The sequence below is a fragment of the Balearica regulorum genome, chromosome 14 (assembly GCF_011004875.1).
Source record: "Balearica regulorum gibbericeps isolate bBalReg1 chromosome 14, bBalReg1.pri, whole genome shotgun sequence".
Taxonomy (NCBI): domain Eukaryota; kingdom Metazoa; phylum Chordata; class Aves; order Gruiformes; family Gruidae; genus Balearica; species Balearica regulorum.
This window is the reverse complement of record NC_046197.1, coordinates 15,854,995-15,880,974: the sequence shown is the minus strand read 5'-3', so window position 1 is coordinate 15,880,974 and position 25,980 is coordinate 15,854,995. Positions and strand designations below refer to the sequence as shown.

At 41.8% G+C, this 25,980-nt stretch overlaps 2 protein-coding genes across 5 annotated transcripts in view; both read right to left on the bottom strand.

Moving 5' to 3' along the window:
- The window catches only part of HNRNPH1 (heterogeneous nuclear ribonucleoprotein H1), a 301,642-nt gene that overhangs the window by 109,010 nt on the left and 166,652 nt on the right, over positions 1-25,980 (bottom strand). The gene's annotated exons all lie outside the window — the stretch shown is intronic.
- The window catches only part of ADAMTS2 (ADAM metallopeptidase with thrombospondin type 1 motif 2), a 264,477-nt gene that overhangs the window by 104,547 nt on the left and 133,950 nt on the right, over positions 1-25,980 (bottom strand). For all 4 annotated transcript variants that reach the window (XM_075766937.1, XM_075766936.1, XM_075766938.1 and 1 more), the window contains one exon: positions 12,999-13,158. In XM_075766937.1, the coding sequence (XP_075623052.1) occupies positions 12,999-13,158 (160 nt within the window). The remainder of the gene's footprint in view (positions 1-12,998; positions 13,159-25,980) is intronic.

Here is a 25,980-nt window from a genome sequence, read left to right as displayed (position 1 = left end):
TGCAGCAGACTGATAGATTTTGCCAGTCTCCCAAAAAATATTCTGCTTCAGTCATTTATGACCTGCAGGTCAATATCTGAAACGCTACAATGGGTTGCCATGGAAATGTCAATACCATCCATTTGTCTGCACACAGGTAATTGGGATATCCAAGAAAAATACCTGGAAATTTAGAAATTATATTCAAGTCATCTTACATTGACTCAAAATCAGATTTTCCCCCTTTGTTTTATTTTACACTGGAGATTGAGCAGCGTTTTAGGGCTGCCTAGGACATTTAATACCCCTAGCTAGAGCCTTTGGGCTGCCTTTTTCTAACCATTTCATAAGTTAACAAGTCTCCAGAGGCTCTGCTTAAAGAAAAACAAAGGAAAAAATACTTCAACTCACAAGTAGAATATAAAGTTAAAATGTATGATTTTTGGCCTACTCTTTAGTCAGCACTTTCTTAAGAGGGATTGGGAAAAGGCTAAGTCAAACTGCCAGGAAGAATGGTCAGCAAGCCGGTGAACAAGGATTCAAGCCCAGATGTAATCTATGCCTTTAGACAATATATCATGTTAAGCTCAGGTCCTTGAAAGAACTGATTCCCCAGTCCCTATGAAATTCATTTTTTGATGTATTGGGGGGAAAAAAAAAAATCTGCTTTAAAAGCTACCTAACAAATATATTCAAGCCCCAAATATCTAGGGTTTGGCATACCCAGCTTCAACATGAATAAATGCATATGACAGCACTGAGACACAGAGATGTCTGTAAAATGGGAACCAAACTTCTGCCCTACTCCACAGGGAGAAAGACACGTACGACTGTGGTGTGTTCGTTACTATATATAACAGCGTCTCTCTAAAAAAGGAAAACTCTAGAAAGAAAGAAGTTCAGTAGGATGAATGAACTCTGAACATGATGATACAGTGAAGTTCAATTAGACAAACAGGATTGCTGCCGACTCGCCAACAACAAAACAGCTCCTAAGATGCAATTCTCAGTGCCGTTAATTTCATATACATTAATAGTCAGTCAAAGGCGATTTCTCATGTCACTACTGCGTTACTGTTGCTGCCAGTCATACCAGATGCCTTCCCATGAAGCGACCTGGGTTTGCTGACCTATAGAAGAATGTTGTTTCCAAAATGCCACCACTTCCCACGTCCAAAGACCCATTCAAATCCTCACGTCACTTAAACCTCACTGCCGATTTATTCCGAAGATACTTCACAAAAAAAAGAAAGAGATCAGAGAAAACAAAACAAATGGTTCATATTTCTTTAAAAGTTTTAAAAAAAAAAATCCAAGGTAAACTTTCTGTGCTGCCTTCCCTGCTACGCGTGCGAGGTGGTTTTTGAAGGGAGGCGCAGGGATGGGTGTTTCGGAGGCATCTGCTTCAGGCATAAAAGATTTCTCAGTGTCTCTCATCAGTCAGTCAGCAAGTACCTCCAACAACTGTAATATGCCTCCACATGTACAACAGGAAAAAAGATCTTCTTGACAGGCAAACAGACGTGGTCACAAAGTGCACAGATACCTGATGACAAGATTATAAATTTTAAAAAAATTCCCACAGGTGGCAGTTCACAGAAACCACTATTAGGCTTTTCTTTTCAGGTTACTTTTAGGACTGAGCATGTCTTATGTGTGATTTGTTCTTTGGATAAAAGAATTCTTCCTCAAATGTTCTGTAAAACATTTAAAAAGCTACGATTGTTGAATCAATGTTAAAATATTAGGATTACCAGCAGAAAGAAAAATAGTCCATGTCTCTTTTAAAATTGACAGTCTGTAGTGGCCAAACCCTGCAAAATGGAGCAAAGCCCAGGGAAATGAATTTTGTTCCAAGGACAACTGTCTGAAGCCCAGCAGTGCTAAAGAAAGCGATCCTTAGCACAGCGAGGCTCCTGCAGCACGACAGCCACCGAGCGGGCCAGCAGCGAGGGACTGCGGAGGCTGAGCCACCAAGGACTGCTGCTCCTGACTCCTCTCGGATGCTTGGTCCTTCGGGATTTCTGAGCACCTTTCCTCGCACACCCATCAGGCAGTACTGCAAAGGGCTGCTGAGAAACCTTCTCTGAAGAACCACCTACCTGTGGAACTGTCAGCTCTGGAGTTGAAATAAAACCAGTCCCTAACCGTCTCACCATCCAGATTGTGATTAATAATTTTTCCCCTTGAAAGCACTACACATTGCCGGGCAGGCGAGCTGTGCCAGATGGTCCGTGCACACACAGAGAGCTGGAACAAGTAAGTGACTGCACAAAAACTCAGAGATGAAAGGAAGAGCAAAGATGCATACCAGGCTTTTAATCAAAGGAAAATAAAGTACACAGTATTTAACCCATTAACAAGCACTGCAGTTCCAAAAGCTGTGCAACATCACCTCTTGGTCTGCAAGAGACTTCACCCTTTGCATGGGGATGGGACAAGTGGACAATGGAACCAGGGGCCACTCCCTGTGAGGGTCTCTTTCGAGACACGCAACCATCAGAGAGCAGGGTCTCCATGGGCATTGGGGAAAGCAATGCAATGATTCAGTTGCCTGCCTTGGCGTTGGACCACCCCATAGCCTCCAGCTGGTGACCACGTCCCTTCCAGCAATGTGGCTCAGATAGCAACAGCTGGCAGAGGTTCTGTGTGGCGGCGAGCGAGCGAAAGACTAGTCTGTTATTAGCACAGAGCTAGACTGGTTTAAACTCATTACCAAACCATGCCCTTGTTCTTATTACGATAGTCGAGTTTCAGCAATAGATGCAGGTCTGTGCAGGCAGTGTTGCAGGATTTGAACTAGGAAGGAGCATCACACCACATCTGGGATGTGATGGCAAGTCAGTGGAGCAGCTAGCGGCTACCAGAAACGGTTCAAATCCAAGAAGGCACCTCTGTATTAATGAAATAATCATTGTTTGGCTTAAGAGTACATCATGGTCCAAGTCAGTCCTGCAGACAGACCGCTTGAAATCCAATATGCAGATGTTAGGTAACACGACTCCTGAGGTTTATATTCAAATGAGGAAAGACAATTCAATTCAAACTATTACCAGCAAATACGCGTGTGGGACTTTGTGCCATACACGGTTTGCGATGAAATATTTTGAAAAATAATTATAAATCATTTGTAACATGATCATTTAGAAAAAACAGAGTTTGTGCCTATAGTTTGCAGTAACATAGTTTCTGCTGCTGCTTTATCCCATTTATCCCCCTGTTCCAAGCAGTGTTTCTGCTCTATAGAAAAGCACAAATTTTCAAGAAGAAATTAATTTGCTACTGTACCAAAGTGCAGATTCAAAGCAACTGAAATCAGAAATTTTACTGGTTTTTTTTTCCTGGGCTAAGATCCTCTTGCCTTTTATAATTTCAGGAAAGCACAGAGGAAAGGAGACTTGCACTAGCAGAAATGAAACTTAGCACTGCTCTTGCTTGCTTTTCAAGTGAAAGCTATTTTTACCCAAAAAGTCCAGGCAGCCCCAAGCATTGCTTAGGGAATTCAAAACACAAATAACAAATAAGTAAGCAAGAGTTACAAAACGGCTACAGAAAGTTATTACCCAACACAGGCTCTAGCTATAAACCAAGGCTCTGTAGACCAGGCACCTAATTCCTACCAACCACCAGGTTACTCCCCAGAGCGTAACACATACTTTGCTAAAGCATGAGCATCAAAGCAGCATGTGTTTCCCTGCTCATCGCTGCACCTGCACACACCAGGGGAAGAATCAGGCCCAAAGAGCTGCATCCCCCTCTCACCCTACCAACAAAAGGCAGGTGAAATGCCCCGTGCCCTCTCCCTCTGGCCAGTTCACCCAGCAGGTAGTAGTGGCGAGCAGTAGTTGTCTGCGCTGCTAAGGCCCCCCAGCACTGCTGCGTCTCACTGAGCCGCATGGGACCTGGGAACGCGATGGGGAAGGGAGGCAGGACAAGCAGTCGTGGCTATACTGGGAGACGGGTTTAGGGCACTGGAAAGAAGAGCCTTTGAAAGGGAACAGAGCACAACACAGTGATTGAATGCATTATCTCATCACCTCAGCTAAAGAAAACCATCCCTTAGGTCAGGCATTAGGTACCTGGGCTTTCACCTTGAACGTGCCCAACAACAACCATCTACACAGCACCAGCTCTGCGGCACTGAAGTACTCTCCCTTTAACCGGCATTGAGCTTACCAGCAGCACAGCATTTGCTTGTAGGGATGTGCTTGGTGTAGAGGAGCCACTATGAATTAAATTAGTGCAGAGAAAGACCAAGCGATTTGTTTCTCATTCCCCAGCTGGGTCTTGCACTGCTGTACATACAGTCACCCTTCCAGTGCCCCTTCTGCAAGCACCGACATACCAGCAGCACACAGACTTCTTCAGTAGCTGCCCACCAAAGAGCAGATTTCACACAGCTGAGAACAGTCAGAACCAGCTGGAATACATTTTTAATCCTTGCACCACTTCACAAGGCCTCACATGTGGCTCTTCTGTTGCAAGAAATGACAGAAATTTAGATGTTTGAAGGATATCCATCTCCCTTGCAACTCTGGGCTTGCCCGTTGCTTTCATTTGATGATGCCTGGAGCTTTCAGCCTGATCAAACCACTTCACCACCATTATCATGGACAGCAGACAAGATTTATGCCACTTTTAGTCAGAAAACATTTTAAACAGAAAATGTTTATCGGCATTTTCTACTAGAGCTTATTTTAGTGACGCATACCAGATGCTATTTGCGTATTGTTATTAAACACAGAGTTTGAATCCCCTGGTACAAAACAGCAAACACTACATGCTACCCATATTTTTGAATTCTCAGTTCCAGAATCCATTTCCTAAATGGAGATATGGGTTGCAGAACACTTTCAGTTTGTCAGGACAGAATATTACAGTCTTTCTGCGAACAAGTTTCTCCCCCTTTGTGCCTGGCAGAGACATCAGAACCCGCTGGATCACTGCCATCCTCTGTCTTTCTCAGCAGGTTGGACAACATGAACACAGCTTGTAAATAAACAAACCCCAATAGGATGACACTCCGCGGAAAAACTCACCAGTAAATGTGAAATCGCAAGAACCGTGTGGGTGTGCACATACATTTTCATAAGCAAAACCTCCTCACGTGCCTGGGGGCGGCTGCACACACTCACACACGCAAGCGTGCCTGGGCTCCGAAGGCAAGGGCTGACTTAGGAACTGCTGCTCCCACGAACTCTGCTCTTACACCGGGCTATTACCAGCAAGAAACAGGATCGGCTTTCAGTAAAAACAAGGTTTGTGTTACTCTTGTCCAAAAGGCAAATATTTTCTTCCCTCTTTCCTCCCAGGAGACCGAGAGGCTAAATTCATTAAGGATTGTGAGATCAATGGATATTATAAGGAAGAATAAAAATGAACCTTAATGAAATGTGTTGTAAAATGTTTGGTCTCTATAAACGTATCTATAAACAAACAAGTGTTGACTAAATGCAAACATAAACAAACAAGTGATTAATCAAGCTTAGTTTCACACACCGCTTGTGCTGAATTAATTGACAGAAAAATGTGAAAAACCGAGCACTTTCTCCATGCTTTCATCAGAGCTTCTCACAAAAATTTTGCAGGAGTATTTGTATGGAACTGGAAACTGTTGTTTTATAGACCAATATCAGCTTTATTATCATTTTGTTATATTTAGCAACATTTGGTAATATTCAACTCCAGCTGTAAGCTGCTCACAACAATCACTTAGGAGAGCCTTATTGTAGTGCTTGAATTTAGTAGAGAGGCTAAAATGAACTCACCAGTTGAGAATGAAATTAATTTTATTTTTACCTTAGCTAATGATATGAGCAAATCAGTGATATTCAAATAAGCACAAATAATGAAGTTGTTTATGCATATCTGAATGGAAGGTAACTTGCCTCAGAACCAAAACAGGAACCGCCTCCATTTAGAATAACAAATATTTAGCCTAAGGTACATATCTGAATCCCACTGAAATCAATTTGACTTAAATACCTGCTCAAGTTAAGCATGCGCTTAAGCCTACGTGGATCTCAAACTACCTAATGAGAAAGGCAGGAACAAATATAAAAACTGAGTTTCTTAACGTACTATTATTATGTTCCTGTATTGCACGTTTAGGGACAGTTTGTTACAGGAACGACTGCAGTTTTGTGGGTGTATGGGAGGGGGAGATGACAGCTCAGCGCCAGGCAAGCGGAGCAGAGCTGGCCCATGCGGCAGGTCTCCGCTCCAGCCTCTCCCTGCTCCCCGTCCCAGCCGCAGCATGGCCGTAGCACGGAGCTCTGCACGGCTCCCTGCTGCCCCACCGATTTTACTTATCTACAAGAGGATTTCTGTTACCGGCGAAACAAAACGGTGCTGCAGCGACTACAGCATTTGGTGTCATAAAGAAATAATAATGAGAAAGTATTTAATGCACGTTCAAAGGTTCTGAAAGCAATTTTTAGCATCTGGGAAAAGGAGATGGTTTTTAATTAAAAGCAAAAATCCTTTGAAGATGCAATATACTTTCCAAAGCACTCGAAAATTCAGAGAAGCCCACTGTAAAAGTAGCCCACACAGCTTTACTGTGGTCCTGATATGCATGCGCATCACCACGCATCTGTAGTTACATGAGCACTCCCCCCCCCCCCCAAAAAAACAACTGCAAAATCGCTAGTAGTAATTACAAAAAAGTTCAATTATCTTCATTATAAATTTATTTCTAGGCAAAAGAAAACTGACTGTCCCAGAAGCACGGGACAGGTTGACTTTTTACCTGAGACCATTCTGTGGCCCAGCTAAAGCCACTCGCTGGGGAGGTCTAAGGTAGAAAATTCCACCATCTCTGGAAAAGTGAGGCTATTCCTTGTATTTCACACCAAGCATATGTATGAGCATTGTTCATCAGCATTCACCTAATCATCCCAGATGATTTATTGCACTGTTATAAAAATAGAGACCTTTGGATTTATCCTAAAGTTTCATATTAAAATTGCTGCAAGTCTTATTTGCCTGTGCTAGCAAAGAACTGCTTCATCAGCTGCGCCTATGGTTGGGAAGGGTGACATCCAATGGCCTAACGCCACTCTCTGGAGACTTGTTTTTTCATGAGTGCATAACCTTGCTGCTTATTCAAAACCTGAATTGCAACAGAATTCTCAATCTTTCTCTTCCCAGAAAAGCCCCATGAATCTGCAATGTGAAATCCAGAGAAAACCCAAGACAGATGTATTTATCATGCACAGATGATGTAGGAAGGAGACAAAAAATATTGTCATCAGTTCCTTACTGACTGCAAAATAAGGGAGCAGTAATTAATCAGCAGGAGTACACGCTGAGAGGAAATATTGATTGAATTTGGAGAAACTTTAGTTTCCTGAAGGAACCGTTCCCCTGCAAAGGTAACCAGGAAAGTTTCTGTAAATTAGAATGGCAACCAGCCAGCCTGCAGCCAATCTGAGTGTCATTTCAGACAATCCAGAAAAATATACACCAGATGTGTGTTGGTTTCTAAAAAGTAATTTAAATACATTAGTAAATCAATGGCATTGACAGTTTGATGGACTATGATAGACGAGTCTTCCTCTGAAATATCATCTTTAAAACCTGCAAAGCTCTGGCAACTGAGTTGTTACAACTTTATCTTATTTTTAACTTTTTCATCTTTCCCAACATCTCCTACTGTTTGGTTATTTCAGCTTAAATTGATGTGGATGTCTCTCCTGCTGAATTGCACCCCAGCCCCTTGGGACTCCCTAACGTCTCATCAGTGTGAGGAAGAAGAAAGGTTTTCTTCCTTTTGCATCGTGGAGGGGCAGGAGATGTCAGTAACAGGACTGAGGACTAGCTCTGGTCTGACCATGTTTGGGTATCTGTCAGAAAGGAGCTGGTTGCCTCTACTGAGTAGAAGCAACAACTTATTATTTCTGTCCCTTTACCTGACTGGTGTGTGTTTATGGCCAGAGGGATGTTAGCCACCCTTGACATAAAAAAAAAGGGAACAGTAGTAGACATTAAAAAACATAAAGGACATTTTTTGCCCCCAAAAGTACATCACAGTGTCACACAAAATGATCACTTCTTTCAGTGCCAAGCCACCACCCCTCTGAAGGTTTGACCGCAAGCAAACCCAAGTATTGCCCTGGGAAGGGGTCACGCATCTCCAGCAGAGGCTGTGGCTCCGTCCATCCCGCCAGCCCAGAGTACATCTGTGATGGGACTCATGTCAGATTGGGTTTAGCCATTCCAAAGGATTTAATTAGCAGTTAAAGAAACAACAGTCTGCCTGGTTTAGGCACATTTGGAGAGTTACCTTGTTGTCTTCCTCAGTAATAAACTGTTTTTGGTGAAGGTCATCTTTCATCTGCACAGTAAATAAAACTGTCAACTAAAGCCGAGTTTCTGTTTTTCATCAGTCAAGCAATACAATAAAACTCAGAGCAGCGTATTTAGACAATGATTTTGAGAGAGAAGGCAAACCTTAAGGAAGTTTTAGTATAATCATTTCCCCTCAGTTGATCAACGTAACAGACATGGTAATTTAGCTGGGGAAATGTGATATAAAGCTTACAAGCCTGATAATCAGATTGTCTTTAGAGACAAAAATCAAGCTGGTTTTCCAGACCTCACCATAACCATTAATTAAATACTTACCATCTCTTCACTTAACATCTAAAGAACATTTAAGCAAAAAGCCATCAGTTTCAAGGAAAAAACCAACCTCCTCTAGCTTGCCTATTTAATTCTGGTTCTATCGTGTAGGAAGTTTTACTGCTGTCAAGCAACATTTCTCATCTTTGTAAGAAGGAATTCAACTGGAAATATTAAAATATTTTCAACAGGCTGCTTATTTTTATCTAGAGGAAGATAAATTATTATATCCATGCAAGTAGTAAAAGCAGTTGCCAGAAAAAATAGGGTTTATTCCCACCATACCTGCAATACGTTAACCACTACATGAAAATATTTCTCTTTCCAAAACAATTAGCCTGATTTGTAGTGACGTCACACAGACTTTCACAGTACTACTCTGCTGCAGATTATTACTTGCCTAAAATATGATGCTTACATTTTTCCAGTACATTAATAAATAGTATTGTTTGAGAGGGGAAAACCAGGTAGAAATACCCTTTAGTCTGTGATTCTCGCAAACACCGGATAATCCTACACCAGTCAAAACACAATGATTCAGGCTGCCAAAACAAGTATTTACTTTTCCCAATATTCTGATAGCGTTTTATGTAAACGCAAAAGCAAACCTGATACGGTCTGAAATCAGACTACAGCTCTGCCACTTGTTTCATGCCTGTTCTCTCCCAGCACATTCCATTTCTGAAAATGCAGCACGTCAGCAGAGCCTTCATAAAAGAAGATGCATACCTTGATCTCTCCAGGGCTTAGGAGGTTGTGGGATTTGTTTGTTTATGTTTTTTAAACAGATGGAATAAAAATCTCAATTTCTCTTACTGTAATATAAGAGAGAGATACTAGCATATGGAAAATGCTAGAAAAACCCTGCTGTCAGGTCCACCTCACTGTACCTGTTAGCATATCTACAATTTACTTCCACAGTTGGGAAAATGCCTTTTTTTCTTCTCTTATGCATGAATCCACCCTCAGAACCAGTTGATGGATCTTCCGCTAGTCCTAGTTGTCATTTCAGGAAGATCAGCTGCCCACCAGGTTCAGGGACCTCTCTCCTCCTGTCCTGCAGCTCCGTGTTGGAGCTCTCTGCCTGGGCAGCTGCACACCGACTTGGGGTACCGAGATCTCCAACAAACCACCATCCAGAAGAACTGCATTTAGGAGACTATGTCCCCGCACAGATTCATTATGAGAACAACTAAAGTTAGAGCAAGTTTGCCCCCAAAGTCTCAGGTGACTAAACAAGACCACCTGCCCAGGCAGCACGTGGGGCACGAAGAGCTCTTCACTCCTGTGTGGAGATGGGGGGCATGAAGAGCCCCCCCAGCACTGCACAACCCCATGCCCTGCACTGCAGGAGGTCCCCTGTGCCCAGCTGGGATCTTCTGCTCCACAGACCCAGCCCCGCTTCTGCAAGCAAGAGCCTGGGGAGTTTCCCTGACAGCAGCATCCTGTCAGACCTACCGACTGTGGGACTAAATCCCAAAGCACTTGCACCATGTAAGGTCCAGCACGACCACTGCCCAGCACAAGCCCCAAGTCCTCGGAACGACGACTGACCCACCCAACTCCAAGTTCATGGACCTTTCAGTTCCTTCATCTCCTGTTTCACTGGGAAGAGAACAGCTTGTCCTATTTCTTGTGAAAAGAGTGCCAGAGATAGGAATATTTAGAAGGAATTCATATCTATCTATCCAAACCCAAACATTCAAAAATCATGACTCACAATCCCCTCCCAAATCATGGGATTAAATTAACATATCATGGGATTTTGAAAGATGCTGTCTTCAAAATTATGGAATACTATATACTTTGTGTTACTCATTACTTGACAATATTTACACAGTCAAAAACTACAAAGTTTTTATCAACAGTTAAAAGAGCCAGAAGCTCACCTAGAGAAAAAAAGAAAGTCATCACATATTCATAAGATTCCTGGAGGCTGGACCTTTAAAAATAGTCCAAGTGTTACAATTCATCACATGTAAATTTATGGGACTTGGCAACAATGCAGTTGTCTCTAGGGATGGTGGAAGAGGGGGAGTGCTCTTCGTTAACCTCTTTTTTTTTTTCTTTTTTTTTTTTTTTTAAATAGATACAACATGCTGAAAGTGCCCTACAAAGTATTTCCTAAATAAGCCCATTGATTAATTCAGAGCACTATGGAAACATGCAGCACAGCGTGTTTATCAACCCCCAGTCACTAAATATTTTGACATTTGTTAACCAAAACTGGATGCATTCTGGAAAAAGACAAACTGGAAAATAAAATTACAATTTCTGAAAACATGTCCTTTCCAAGCCTGTTGCCTAGAGCAAATCAGGAGTGGGAAGCCAGGTTTAATAAAAAGTAGAGGAGAACAGATCAGTTTTGTAGTGGCCATTCAATTTCTTTGTTAAAAACAAAAAGAATTTCATGGCAAAAAATCCTGTACAGTTCAGTGGAGTTTTTTTTCAAAATAAAACCTAACCTTTAGTCAATATTAAAAATAAAAAGAGGGTGGATGGAGGGGAAGATTACTACTCTTAGTATTTTTCCTTATTTTAAAATTTGAAATATGAAAAATCACAACTATTCCTACCTATCACCGACACAGCCAGGGCTACACCTCAGCCTGGCGTGCAGGAGCTCAGCCTCGCTTTTGCTTTTTAATCCCATAGTGTTGGCTGATGGCTATTATCACTGCGTGCCTTTGTAGCAGAGCCTACAAACTTCAGTCTTTACGCAAGCGCACAGCACAGGTGAGGGGACACAGACGCAGAAGTCGGTGGCATCGCGCACCACATGTGGCTTTGCTGCCAGTCACGGCGGGCAGCCCACGAGCAGCCCCGCTGTCGGCCCCACGAGAAGCCAGGCAGCACGGCGCTGCGTTTCAGAGAGGTGTTTTCAGATGCTGCTGTCAGAGCCTTCCTCTAGCAGGTACCTCATGCCAATAACTGGAGCTGATCTACAATTTATGCTTATTCTGTGTACCAAACTCCTACTCCTGAGGAATATTTACTATCCAAACTGCCATAAGGTGTGAATAAAACCAAGTCTCTTTTGTTTAAGAGGAAACACAGTGACTGGCTGATATTTTCCAACACTGCAATAATTTTATAAACATCTACTAACAGAGCAACTTCCATCCTAACGATTCTGGGATTGTGGCAGTCAGACTCCTGCATCCCCCAGCTCTGCACCAGAATGAGTACAAAGGCAACCAGAACAGCCTAACACAGCACTGCGTCACTCAAAAATTCATGGGTCATTTTGATGGCCAAAGTGGAAAAAAAGAGCTAGTTGAGTGCTATCGTTTGCTTCCTTTTTTTCCCCCGGTTCCAACTTGAACATTGAGAAATTTATATTATTCACTTGGCCCTAATTTCAGTGCCCCATCTCTGTGACTATCTGCTCCTCCGAGTCATTTCTGGACGTTATTAGATGCAAGAGTGATGGTAGAGTTTTTACAACAGGTACCATACTCTTTGTCTTTTGAAAATGATTAAGGTAGCATAGGAGAGGGATGGGGATTGCTGGGAAGATTTCTACAAAGGAAAATCTAACACACTGTTTTATACTTAAAAACGTATTTTACTGCAATAAGATAATACTAGGGTATGAGTGGGAAATAACTCTGCAGTTTGGTACACACACTTGGAACAAAAATGTAGCTGTTTTGTCGTTTCCACTCAAATGACCCAGTTAATCTGTGTTAACGTCAGCTGTCAAAACATCCACTTACTAGATTTACTTCCTTTATTTGTTCAGCAAAAAAAGGTACAACATCCAAGCAGTTACCAGAGAAAGAGAAACTACTACATAGACCTGTTGTTTATGTTTAGCTCCTGTTATTCCATCATCGTCTATCACATACATAGTGCGTTGAATTCCACACTTAGTAACACATAAATAAACCAAGAAAGTTTGTGTTCGTATCTGAAGATACCATTATTGCCCCATTGGGATTAAATCCAGCCCAGCAAAGACACCATCAATGAGAAGCCCATGTACCATGTCAGCCTTGGTGTGCCCTTGCTGCAGCCTTCCAACACGGCCTTTGCAAAGCCAGCACTGCTACTGGTCCCCAGCGCGCACAGGCGCCTCTGCACCGCTGCTCCAGCCACCATCCCCTTCCTCTGCTCTGACTCAGGGACTCAGTGGGACACACGGCTTTATGCTGGCTATCTCCGGAGCCAAACTCTTTAAAGCACAGTTCCACCATCCTAGAGATGGTTTTGGCTGCTGCAGTGCTTGCTTATCCCAGGCAAAGCGTTCAACTCTTCCCTATCTTTTCATCCACAGAGGGAGAACACATTTCCATTTTGAAGGATAAAAAAGGCAGAGATCGCAGATCACATTGGCTTCATGCCTTCAGCTACACTTCATACATCAGCTGGCATTAACAACTCTGCCTTACCTTGATACAGGGTATCCGCGTTCTCGGTAGGAAGCTGCTTCTTAGCAGCAGCTCTGCGATAGACCACGTGCGTTCTGCCTCCTCCCTCCTCCTCCTCCTGGGCCCCCTTCTCCAGAGGTTCAATGAAGAACTCGTCCTTGTCTGTGCGAATCATGCCAGCCTGCAGCGACAGGGCAGAGATCGAACATTTTGCGTTACTGTACATACAGCAGACGTTGTGAGTAAACAGTTACAATATGCTTAAGCACACTTTAGTGCTCTCTGGAGAGCAATTAGGATGCAGAGAGGAAACCAGGTGAATTCTTTATTAGAGCAAAATGAAGCATCTTTCCCCAACTTGACAAGAAAGGACAAAAGGTACAAACCTGAACCAGAAGGACTTCTCCTCAAACCACATGAGCAAAGTACAGGTCTAAGAATCTGTCTAGGAAATACACCCTCCATTAGAAACCAGCTACAATGACAGTTACTACGACCTTAGCTATCTGTCAGTGCCAGACCGCTCCAGTGTTTACTATCTCTGCTAAATAAAGGATCGGTTCAGTGCCAAAAGCTGGTCCTGATGTGCAGTTCAATAGTCAAAAAACGTAGAGTCATCCTTTCTGTTCAGAAGCAAGACGGAAAAGTACTACGTCTTCCATGCAGGCAACTAAGCTTTGTGATTATTTCCCCCTTGACACAAAGGGTTCCACTGACAAAATACTCTTTCAAGAATTAGCCACAACCAGTTTAAAAAAGGTGTCAGTAGTGCATTGCTAAGAGATAAAAACTTATTCAGACTGGACCAGATACCCTGGTATGAAATAAAGAGAAATCTGCACTTCCACAGAGCCACTCAAAGGAACATCTCACCCAAGTGATTCTCACTGTGTTCAGGGAAACCCTCATAAAGACTGAAAACTTCAAAAAGAAAAAGTCTTTTCATCATCTTCATGCAGGTGAAACAAGTTGGGCACTTGGATCACCTGTATTTATCTCCTCTTGCAGTCCTGCCCTACTGCAGAAGGTCACGGCAGCCGGTAGCTGGCTTGCAGAGATGGTTGGCTTGAATCAATTTTTCTGCATATGTTTGCATATCTGTGTTTGAGAACTTACAAATTCTTAGCTTATAAACAGAAAGTCTTACCATTAATGTGAAAGAAAATGCTTAGAATATTGACAGAAGCCCCAGATCTAACCTTCAGAAGCTCCTTCATCATGGTCTTTCCCACTCTGCCCACTGATGGCCCTGGAGTCACCAGACTTTCAGATTGGGCACAGGAGAACACTGTGATACACTTCACCCTGGTATCTGAGCTTCTGGGAGCCTAAATCCTCTGCTGGGTGAAGCCCTACCTCAAGTTTCCAGGAAAACCAGTTTGGCTTCTTTGAACCCAGTATTCTCACCTGAAACAAGTATCATCTAAACACTCTTCTCATGTCCCAGCACTAAAGTTCTCATACAACACATATTTTTCTTCTACAAGCAGCAAACTATATTTCTACTGCTATAAATACAGTATGTTCTTTGGTTCCCTCCTTGGAAAAATGTCAAGTTCATTTGTCATGTCTTAACTTACATTAGGCAAGATTTCCAGTCCCAGATTTCATATATATAATGTATACAAAAACAGATTGAAGGGGAAGGATTAAAGAAGCAAAATTATATCGAAGCAATTTAAACTGATGCCATCCTGCCTGTATAGAGGAAACTGAATTTGAAATCCTGTCCTGTTTCTTCTTATCTAATTTAGATTCTACATCAGACACAAAAAAGGTGAGACAGGCTCAGCAGCTCAAGGAAGCAAAGACAACCAAGAAAATAAGTGCTGAACCCAGAGAGACAGCAACTGATCTTTTACTGCAAAAAGGAATACATGAAAAATTCAGAATTGATGTTATTCTCCGTTTAATGTATATTTTAATTGTATACAGACACACTTCTTCTCGATATTAAATATTATACATCCAGAAATTTTGAAGTCTTTTTATGAGAAATGCACAATTAAAGAACAAGAAGAAACAAGCATTTGCATGCTCAACTGCACTGAATACGATGCGCACACCATACATATGCCCAGGAGAAATACACAGAGAGATTGACTGCCATGTGAAAAAAATGTGATTTTGCTTTTTGCAAGTAAGCTATATGGTGGCACATATGTTCATACGTATTTCTAGATTTATTAAACCGACTATTAACTAAGCAGCTAATGCCAGACTTAGTTTAAAATGCAGACTGTACTTCAGGATCCTGGAGGAACCGCTGCTGTACGCTGTACACAGAGGGGTTACTGATGGGAGTTTGGAGGAATTTAGATCTTCTAAGATATTTAACAGATAGGCAACTTCTACAATCAGTAGCTGAACTGATTAGACAGCAGAACAACTTTTATAGGTGAACTTTAGCTTCCAGGGTATGGTGGCCTTTGGAAAACAAAACATCTGTTCAGAGTGAAGATTCTTCCTGAGAAGACGAAGGTGACACCCTGGGACAGACTGTAAGACTAAACCGAAGAGATATTTGAATGTCGGTTCCCAAGATATAAAACCAGTGGTCAAACGCCGACATTTCCTGCGGATCATTGTGCCTGCTCTGGCTCTTTTGAATACAGGGGGATTCATGTGGCACCAAATACTGCTAAATAGCAGGCCATCTATCAGGTGCTCTTCTTTCCCACTTTGCTTTTCAGATAGACATGACACCACTCTGTACATCCCCATGGCAGTATCCTCCCTAATGCTGTTGGAGTGTAGAAAGGAAGGAATTTAACCTTTAAACATGGCTGAAAATTTCTTTTCTTTTTTTTTTTTTTTTTTTTTTCATTTTAATCTTGGACTAAAATAACTTTGTCTCTTACACTGGAATTTTTCTTTTTCTTTAGTCCTGAGAAACACATCGATTATTTTTGGTCGGAAGTATTAGGAAAGAATTACTGTGTCTTTGAATAGGAAAAGAATTATATATTTTTATATATTGTATATCCTACACAGTCTTTGAAATAGCCAACATATTCTCATGAAATAAAAATAAGAAAATATGGCTGTTTAAGACTTTAAGAATAAAATTCATTTAGACTGCAAGCCAGAGTTCCTACAGCAATCCACAGTTCAAGCCATCTGCCTAATAATATACCCACAGTTATAAATGATTCATTAAGAAATACGTGGGGCTCCTGAATGTCTCCACCACACATTTCCTTGCTGCTTTGAGCAAGACATTTAACCTCTTTACTTCCATTTCTCCACCTCTGCACCAGCCTAACAACAGTCTTGCAGGATAATTACAAGGACTGATTTGTTATTTTTTTGCCAAGTGCTTTGAACGTGAAAAGCTCAAGATAAATTGCCTAATGTATTTTTTCTGATACTAATCAGAACACCCTCAAAAAGCCACCGTGAAAGGGAGATTGCTTTTAGTCATCTACTCAACACCAGTGTTGCATACAGCCAAACAAGCGGTGTCAAGGCACCGCTCTGGCAGCATGGGTTTGCCTGTGCCCTTCACCCATCAGTCCTGTTCTTATCCATGGATGCTGTCACCCTCGCGCAAGCTTGGCATGCCAACGCGACTGTCAGACAACCACCAAGTTCGTGATGACAACAGAGAGCGTTAAAGTTGCTGCAATTTCCTGCAGAATGCCTCTGGATGCCAGAGAATTTGCGTCTTCCCTTCAACGTAGTTTAGACTAGAAGGACTTCAGAAAATTCTTGGGCCATCTTCTGGACATTTACTCCAGGGGATGTGAAAGCAGAATTAAGTCGTTCAATTATCAGTTTCCCCAAGTTCTGAACAGAGGAACAGTAGGCACTTTCAGGAAATAAGAGCTTAAAAGTAATGGCTCACAACAGTGTTTTTTTCCGTCCTATACTGCTTATTGCCCATCCTGGGACTGCGGGACTTCCAGGAGTTACAGATTAGCAGTGCCTCCCCTCCACTACCATCCTGCAGCCACACATGTGCTGTGAAATTCAGAACGAGCATCTGCCATGGAAAGCACCTCCAATTCTGGAAAACATGCTGAGCTAACTATTACCTCTTCCCCTCCTCTTCTGGGACTTCAAATGTGAAACTGAAGTGAATACAGGAATATTGCTAAATAATGATGGCAGTGACTGTGTCCTGTGACTAATAAAAATATAAATTAATTGAAAAAGTGTTTGCCTTTGGAATGCACCAAACTGTAGTAAAAAGCCTACAATATCCCACTATTTCCCAAAGCGGGACATCCCCAGGCCTTCCTTCCAGGGGTTTTTAGATCCCATCTGCAAATTACTCAAGTCAAGCACAGCTTAGGAGTCATTAATATGCATTAAAGACTAGAGCAGAAGATACTTAATCAAAAGGAAACTGCAGTTCAGAGAATCAAAACCTCTGCTAAGGTTAGCAAGGTGGTTATTTAGAAGTGAAAGCCACAGAGGAAAAATTCAGAAGGCAGGCAGAGAGTGACTATCCTGTTTAATTAAGACAAGAATTGCATTGATAAGCCACAAATTAGTCCATTGCAACATACCGGGGTTTACGGCTCCACTAATCTCTTTTGGGGTAACAGGGCTCCTGTGCATCCCCGAAGACCTGCCAGGCTTTCAGGGCCCACAGGATCTACAGATACTGGCACTGGTCTCTTCTTCAGTCTCCTCAACATCCCCAACCCCTCTTGCATTTCTAAAGGCATTCTTTAAAAGTCTAATTTGACAGAAAAACTGCCAGGCATATTTAGCTCTACAGAAAACTCCAGGTTTTAGAGTGTTAGCTCCTGTGGATAATTAAATGTCTCGCTGGCTCTGCACTTGGTGAGTGACTTAATTGTCTCCTCATTCCCATTCCCATCACAGCTCCCTGTTCTAGGCTGTAATGAAGTAACCCATCTAGCTGTTGCTTCAGGAGTCCAAAGCCTCAGCCCATCCTGTAAGTGCAAGTTTAATTAATGTTCATTTTCTTCCTCATTAGTACAGCTTTACAAAGTTTCTCATTGCCATATAAAGGCAGATTTACTTCCCAATCTCCAAGCACATGATACAGACAGGAAGCTAAAATTAAATGTGAACAAACCTGAAATTAATATAAAAAATCCAAATGGCTGCTTAGTTAATTAAAGCAGTAACCTACAAAAACAGAGTGTTTCAGAAACTCTTAGAAACAGTATTTCTGTAAACAGAGCTCTATTTTTTTGAGTATTTGATTCTGAAAAGGTAACCAGCCACATGAGATACCTGTGCATGAACAAATCCTAAATACAGTCCTGAATTTCAGGTGATTTTATTGAGACCAAAAGGAGGTTCAAACTGTCTGATATTTAACCTCAGTGCCTGGGTAAGGAGCCTGCATTGCCTGCGATGTCAATGAAGCCTCCAGAGGGGAATTTGCAATATGGGATCCTCCCAACAATCAATTCACAGAGAAGCAGAGAGAGGAGATTTGCATTTCACTGTATAGTTGCCAAAAATACTCTGTAGATGACTTGAAAGAAAAAATTATATTTGTAGGACAGCATATTGGACAAGGTCTTATTCTATTTTTATATCAATGTGCCTGTACTCTAAATACACGACTGCTATGCATTTGACCAAAACTAGCACTAGTATAGCACTTTCAGCAGTGAACTTGAAAGCAAATTCCAATAGTTATTTTTATTATGATCCTTCTCTAGGTCTTAGAACCACAGGAACATGCTTTTTCCAAACAGCAACAGATCTGTCCTCCCAACACTGAAGTCAAGTACGGAAATATTATTAGTTCAATTACATTAGAATGGATCTGATGCTCCAGGAGCTCCGACGACTGGAGCAAGATCACCCAGAAAGTCTGCAGCAGAAGGATATAACACAGACCTTCCAAACTCATCCCTGCCCATGTGAGATCTCTCAACATTTTCAGTTCTGCAGTGTATTCATTCCCAATCATACAGTATATTGACTCAGGAACAGATGTGCTTGGTGTTTTATTTCCATTTAGCTTCATTCATCTAGATAACAATGCAAAAAAAAAAAAGCTTCTTATGTCATATTTGCATTTGATCCTTTGAGAACACGCCTCGAACTACTGAAGCATTGCAGAGGAGGCATTGTGCAATGCTGCAAATACATCTTTCTTTACAGCGAATGGAGGTACTGAAGGAATTGTAGCAAACATTTGGAACATCTTGCCACTCACTGTGCTGTATGCTGCTGCCCTAAAGCTACACTGATTTATTCAGTCCCAGGCGGGATGGGGAAGGGGAGAAAAAGAAAGTTTTTAACTGAGCACATATATTTTCATCACTGTTAGTCTAAAGGAGTATTTTTCAGCTTTTTTTCAACTCAGTTGGCAATTTAGTTGCTTTATTTTCACATATCCTCAAAAAATTAAGAGGGGGAAATAATTATGTATACACATAGGAATTACATAGACAGACTGACAGAGAGGCACAGCCTGCTTGGTAACCCTATGGAAGTTGCACATTACTTAGGCCCCCCATTTATCCTCTGCAGAACGGGGATAAGGTCACATTTTAATGCACTTTGAGATCGACTAATGAAAAGCACCATACAAGAGCTATTCGTACTAAGAGTGCTTTCATGACAGGCTGCTTTCGTACAGTCCTTGTAGCTCAAGGGAGGATGGATATCCTTCCATTCATGCATCTATATGCTTCCACTGCTACCAAAAATAAAGATTTGTCCCTGGAGCCCAGCTTAGTCACTACACAATTGCAGGTGCGATTAATAATAGCAGTGGGACAAATCTGCAGCCGATATAACCTGAAGTTAAGAGAGCTGCATTAGTTTATAGCAGATGGGAATCTGGACCTAAATCTTGTGTTTGTATGGTATAACTCATTTCAGAATCTCAAAAGGGGTTTTTTGTGGTTTTTAAGAGACACAATAGTGAGACAGACTGTGTCTCATTCTCACTAAACCATCAAGAAAACAGACACAATTAAAGTGATTTCACAAAGCCATGCCAGCAGATTTCAAGACAAACGTCCTGGCCACAGTGCCTGGCTTTTACCAGTGGACACCACTAAAAACATTGCTTCCAACTGCTCTGCCTTTACAAGAAAATTACCAAATTCTCACCCCCGGCACTCAGTGCCTGCCTAGGGCCGGCAGCAGTGCAGGAGGCCAGGGCCATTACCTGAGCACCACTTCTCTTCAGGAAATCTCCTGCCTCTGCCCCCCCACAACCTGCCCCATCCTAGCAGCCGCTCATCCCTGAACCCTGGCAGGTCACAAGAGGTAAATCTCATTTTCACAAGGTTTAGGTAACATACAAAAACGTGGCTTTCTGCAAAATGAATATCTGCGGGAAACACAGATTACAGCCTGTAAAGTATAACTGTCTTGGGAGCCGGCAAATTCAGAGCAGACTTCCCTGCAGCTGCTAAACTGGGACACAGCATCGCACCTTTGCCAGGTTGGCTTCCACCTTTCAGATGCCTCCACCACCAGCTGCAGGAACTTCGTTTCCAAAGAGTTCAGCTGCGAGAACTGTTACAATTCTGTAGCTTTCTAAACAGAGACCAGCAGTTATTTTACCTAAAATAATGCATAAGCAAAAAACATTTTGGAAAGTCTCTAGGCTTGATGTCCACAGGTATGTGTAATTCCAAAGAGGAAAGAGGTGAGTTATTAAATAGCTGTTAAGAATGAAAATGATAAATGCAGCAGATCTTGCAGACTCAGGGGATTGTAAACTTGACTGCTGTTGTTGCAAGCAGGGAATAGTAATTGCAGTGCCCTGCAACAGAGTTTCTCAATTTTAATCTTTTAGGGAGGAAAAGCATGAACATCAAGTCCATGAATTTGCTAACAGCAAGATCCAAAAGGATTAACTTTCCCAATTTTAACACAAGGAACCATTTGAAATAAAGCATTTCTGAGGTCACTTTGACAAAATGCATAGTTGAGTCCTACCCTCAGCAATAAAAACAAACTGACATTCTGCAAGAAAACAAAACCAGTCTGACTGGAAAGCTCTTCAGCTCAAACTCTCTCAAAATGGGACAGTTGCTACACAAGTTTCTTCTCAAAAATATATTTGCTTAAGGCACAAATCACCACCCACTGAAGTCAACGGGTGTCACATTCATAAATCTCAAGGCCAGGATTCATAAATGGATTCATAAATATTAAAGCAGTTTAGTCTGACCTTCTATATAAGACAGGCCAAAGACTTTTGCCAAAGCATCGCTGCAGCCTCCCAAAAACAGTCTTCATCCTGAATGCAGCAGGGTTGGCTCAGATCCATAAATGGGTAGGAAACAGAGTCTACGTCTTTGCTATGGTAAACAAGATAAAAGGATGCAGACCATAAACTGGAGAAAAAGGTTTACTATATTAAAAGAGGTTTAATATATTAAATTCATCTGAGTTGAAACTTAGCACTTGAAGTAATTTAAAATTACATTGTAGAAATCCTGAATCTTCCCTTTGGAAGATGTCACTGCAGCAACATTTCATATTCCAAAGGAGTGCGTGAGCTGCAGAGTGCAAGCTGCAGGGCAGCAGGAGCCAGCTCTGGCCTGGACCATTCCCATCTCCTCCTCCTCCACCATGCTCTACCACCCCTTCTCAGACAGCAGCCCCAGTGCCCACACAACCCCACAGTAAGCAGGTTCAGGAAGCTTACCCCAAAATCATCATCCTAGAAAGACGTGCACCTTGGTGGAACCAGGTCTCCCTGGTCCACAGCTTCTGACATTACCTCCTCCAGTAAAAGCAAGACCCCCAGCAGGTAGAAATTCCCACCTGGGAAAGAGAATCTCACACCCCCTTCACACTGTTCCATGCAACAACTCAAAACCCAAATCTGGCCACAGGTCCAGGTGTGACCAACGCAGCTACTCATAGCTTGCAAATCAGATAGGGTCCTTCTCTGCTAAATGCAAGTTTTACTTAAACCGGATGCCTGTAAGGGTGAAGGGAAAGAAAAGCACCAAAAGTTTCCTACCGCTGAGACTTGTTTTCCTTTCCACATCCTACAGACAGGCTTATTTTAACCTTCTTTCTCTTACCCCATATTGGAGGAATGAACCTGGAAAGGGGTTATCCAAATGAGAGCATGGAAAACTAATGAGAGATGAGCTTTCAATTTGATACAGCACTCAGTTGTAGGCTCCCAGTACAAGATGTCAACAAAGTGCAAGATTCAGTACAGAAACTAAAATAATTAATCCCTGGAGGAACAGGCTTATTAAGAAGGATTAAATCAAAGAATTAATGTGCACTATTTGTCTATATGACAAAGAGGAAGGGAGGCATATGATAACTCTCCAAGACTTGAAAGTATAGAGAGAATAAGAATTACTGATGAGAAAAGCTTGGACATACCAAGAAACAAACAAAAAAAGAAACTCCAATAGAAATTTTAGCCTGCAATGTTATAGGCAGTCTTATGCCGCTTAAAAAAAACAAACCCTCAAAAGCTTGTCCTTAAAGATCTTTAAATTAACATTTCTTATTCTTTACATTGCACTAGTACCTACAGTTCAAGGAACAAGGTTTAGGCATTGTACAATACAAATTTTAGCAGACTTCTGCAGAGGAGGGAATAAAGAACTGACAAGCCAAACAAGGCTCAGGGAATTCAGCAGTAGCTGGTGACCTATGTCCTTGGAAAAGTAAAATCAAACACGTGCTGGGCCTCTTTTGCGAGCCCCTTGCTTGAGCGAAGGGAGCCCAGCCTGTCCCAAGGCTCTGCCCTGTCCTGACAGAGGGGAATTTCAGGGCAGGAGGAGCTTGGTTGTAGCTGGAAACAAGCTGGAGGCTCTCCATCCCTAACTTCACAGGCCAGCCACAAAAACAGAAGCCAGACAGACCACCCAGAGACACCTGAAGCAACAGCCTCACCGCTATAAGTGAAATAAAGTGCACTCTCAAATAAATGAATACCGTTCCTTAAGGGCAATGTATATGCATCCATATGGCAACCTGACTGCTAGAGCACGTCTAGAGGTCTCTTAGGAAGCACTGGGGAGCAGTTGGTGCTCATGGACATCGTGGGCATGAGGACAGAGGTTCTGAATTTCAAGTTGCAAGTTGAAACCAGGAGTTTCATCATGGGATTGTTTTAATGTTCCCAGTCTGATGAAAGGGCAAGTTAGAAACACAGTGCATGGCTGAGGAAAATGAGCTGTGGATTCAGTGGATATGGAAACAGGAGTTTGGATTCACCAGGCATTGGGAAAAACTCTGGAATGAATAAAGTATGTACAGGAGAGATCAGTTTCTCCTGCATCATCACCATATTGTGTGCTGGAAAGTCTCTAAAGAGTACTTTAAATAAAAGGAGAGGAGAGTACAGAAGGGCAAGTTTGATGTGTACTGATAGAGCACATCAGACACTCAGTGAAAAGAAGACAGTCTGGGGACACTGTAACAGCGGGATAGGAAGCACACAGGAACACATCAGCCTGCCAGTGGAGAAGAGAGTCTAGAATTAACTCAGATTAATCATTTAACCATGTCAAAGAAGAATCCAGAATCCCTCTAGATTAAATTTCTAGTTGTACATAGGAAAAGAACAGTATAGAGTGATACTGTCAACTGCTTGACCAGGACAGCAACAGCAACGGAGATACGCTGAGGGAGAACAGAAGCACTACAGGGCGGGAAGGACATAGTAATGGAAGGTGTCTACAACCTCTATGGAGACCGGGCAAATACCCTCTTGGGCAGTAGTAGTGCTGGGGATGGATTTTTAGGTATCATTAATGATTGCTTCATGAAGCTCTTGAGACCAAGCCCTGCAAAGGGGATGCAGCGCTCGACTGCGTGAGTAGTGCAGTTAATGGCTGCTGTTGAAGAACACTCAGTAGCACTGACCACATCTAGTTTGTGTTTGATAACCTGGCAAGAGCAACAAAATCTGCAATATTTCTGCTGCAATGTTCACTTCCAGAAAGGATAATTATGTAAGAATAAAGAAACTTGTTAAAGAAGAGTAAAATGGGTGCCTAAAAGAGAACCTCATTGCAGGTAGCATTGAATTGAAGGCCCAGAGCAAGTGGACATACCATCCGCCAAACAAATTCAGAAAGAGCAAATGAAAGTCAGCATTGCTAACCAGCAAGGCAAGGGAGGGTTATTGGAAGCATACAGGCATCCTACCAAAAAAAAAAAAAAAAAAAAAAAGCCCAAATTAGGAAGGTAGGAAGATTGAAAGGGTCATAAACTGGCAGATTAAAGGTAAAATCGCAGTAAGGCAAGCCAAAAGAGAGTCTGAGGAATAACTTGCAAGAAGCATAAAATCTAATCATAAAACCATTCTGAAATACATCAGGAGCTGAAAAATCATCAGGGTATCTGTAAGGCAAACAGATTATCCAGGTTTAAAGGAGCACTCAGAGACAGTACCATAACAGCAAAATTAAATGAGGTTCTTCAAAACATGGTCACCTTGGAGAACCTGGAGGAGGCCCCTATGCAGGAGCTCTGCCAATCTAAGGTTGAACTGAAAAGATCTGCCTCAAACTGAGAAATCAGAAGAGGAGGTTATAGAATAAAATCTACAATAAAGAGGTCACAGGACTTCATCCTGACAAAACTAAGAAATGAAACAGTCTAGCTACTGTGCGTGTCATGGTTTGCTTGAAACAGCTTCAGAACTAGAGGACTGAGTGCAAATGAAAATACAAAGCCAGGTTCTAAGAAGAGTTCCTAAAGAGAACTTGGGTACAAAGACCAATAAGCCTGACAGATGATGGTACGGCTTCATATAACACACATTTCAGTTTTGGAACCCCTTGCCACAGGAAGTGTCTACTAAGAAAACAGAAGGCTACTAATGCTAAGACACCAAAGACAATCACTCACTACTGGCCAGATTTGAAGGCAAGGTAAGGACTTACATGGACCTCTGGTCCAACACGGTATGGTTCATGTGATTTTGTCCTTCCCTCATCTCAAGGACCTCCAGTTTTTTGGTTTTTGCAGTTTGTACTTTTCCTGATATTTTTCTCCTCCACTCCCTCCAAGGCTGCAGCTAATAATAAAACAAGTTAATATTGTCTGAATTGAAGAACAAGAATGTTCCCTCTGCTTGTTCCTTGCACTATGGCTCCAATAACCATAAACTTTTCACCAAACTCCAAGCAGCACAAAAGAACTTAAAATACTCACATGCACAAAACTCTAAAGGATACAACCACAGCTAGATAATAACTACAGAAGCATGAAAAATTAGCAAGTGTTGAAATAGAAGGCAGACTGTTAATAATATTTTACTTTGGAAAACAAACGTACCTACACTCTTAGGCAAAAGTTAAAAGAAAAGTTCCTGTTTTCTCAAAAAAAAAAAAAAAGAAATGAAGCTCTGACCTTTTTGCAGCAACTAGCAACTAGATAGTCAGAAGTTGGACACAACATACACTGGATCAAATGGAGCCTATAAAGGATACAGTCTCTGAAAACAAGAGAGTATGGAAAATAAATGCAAAGAAAGAAGCATAAATCAGCCTGTATATCTTTCAGAACTACTAGAAATAAAACTACATACCATACATCAGTGGGCTGGTATATTCACATCAGTAGAGCTGGGTTAGGGCCACCACACCTTCTGGTAAGTTTACAAGTGGCATGTGTTTATTTGGACAATACTACTACCACAAAAGATATTAAGGAAATATTTCAAGAGGTGGTTTCCATACTTTACATGTCTTCTATAAAACAATGTGTCTTTCTTATTTAAAGTTGCCTGTAAATCTCATGATACTGCTTTATAATTAAACAGACATTATTAATTTAGACTACTAGGCAGAGAGAAAAAAACAACATTTGCAGCTCTTGAGCCAACAACAATGCTTACAAACTTCTCAAAGTCAATTGTCCAAATATAGTCAGAAGAATTACAAGCCAGGAATCTGGATCAGAGGATATATTATTGCAAGAAAGCCAGTTATGTCCCCTTATAAATGCAAAAAAAATGTTAGTTTTCAAAAGAAATTATCAGATCATCTGTATCAGCTCCACCACTCAAAGCAATGTCGGTTATTGCAATCATCTCTCTAAGTCCTGCCTAGAG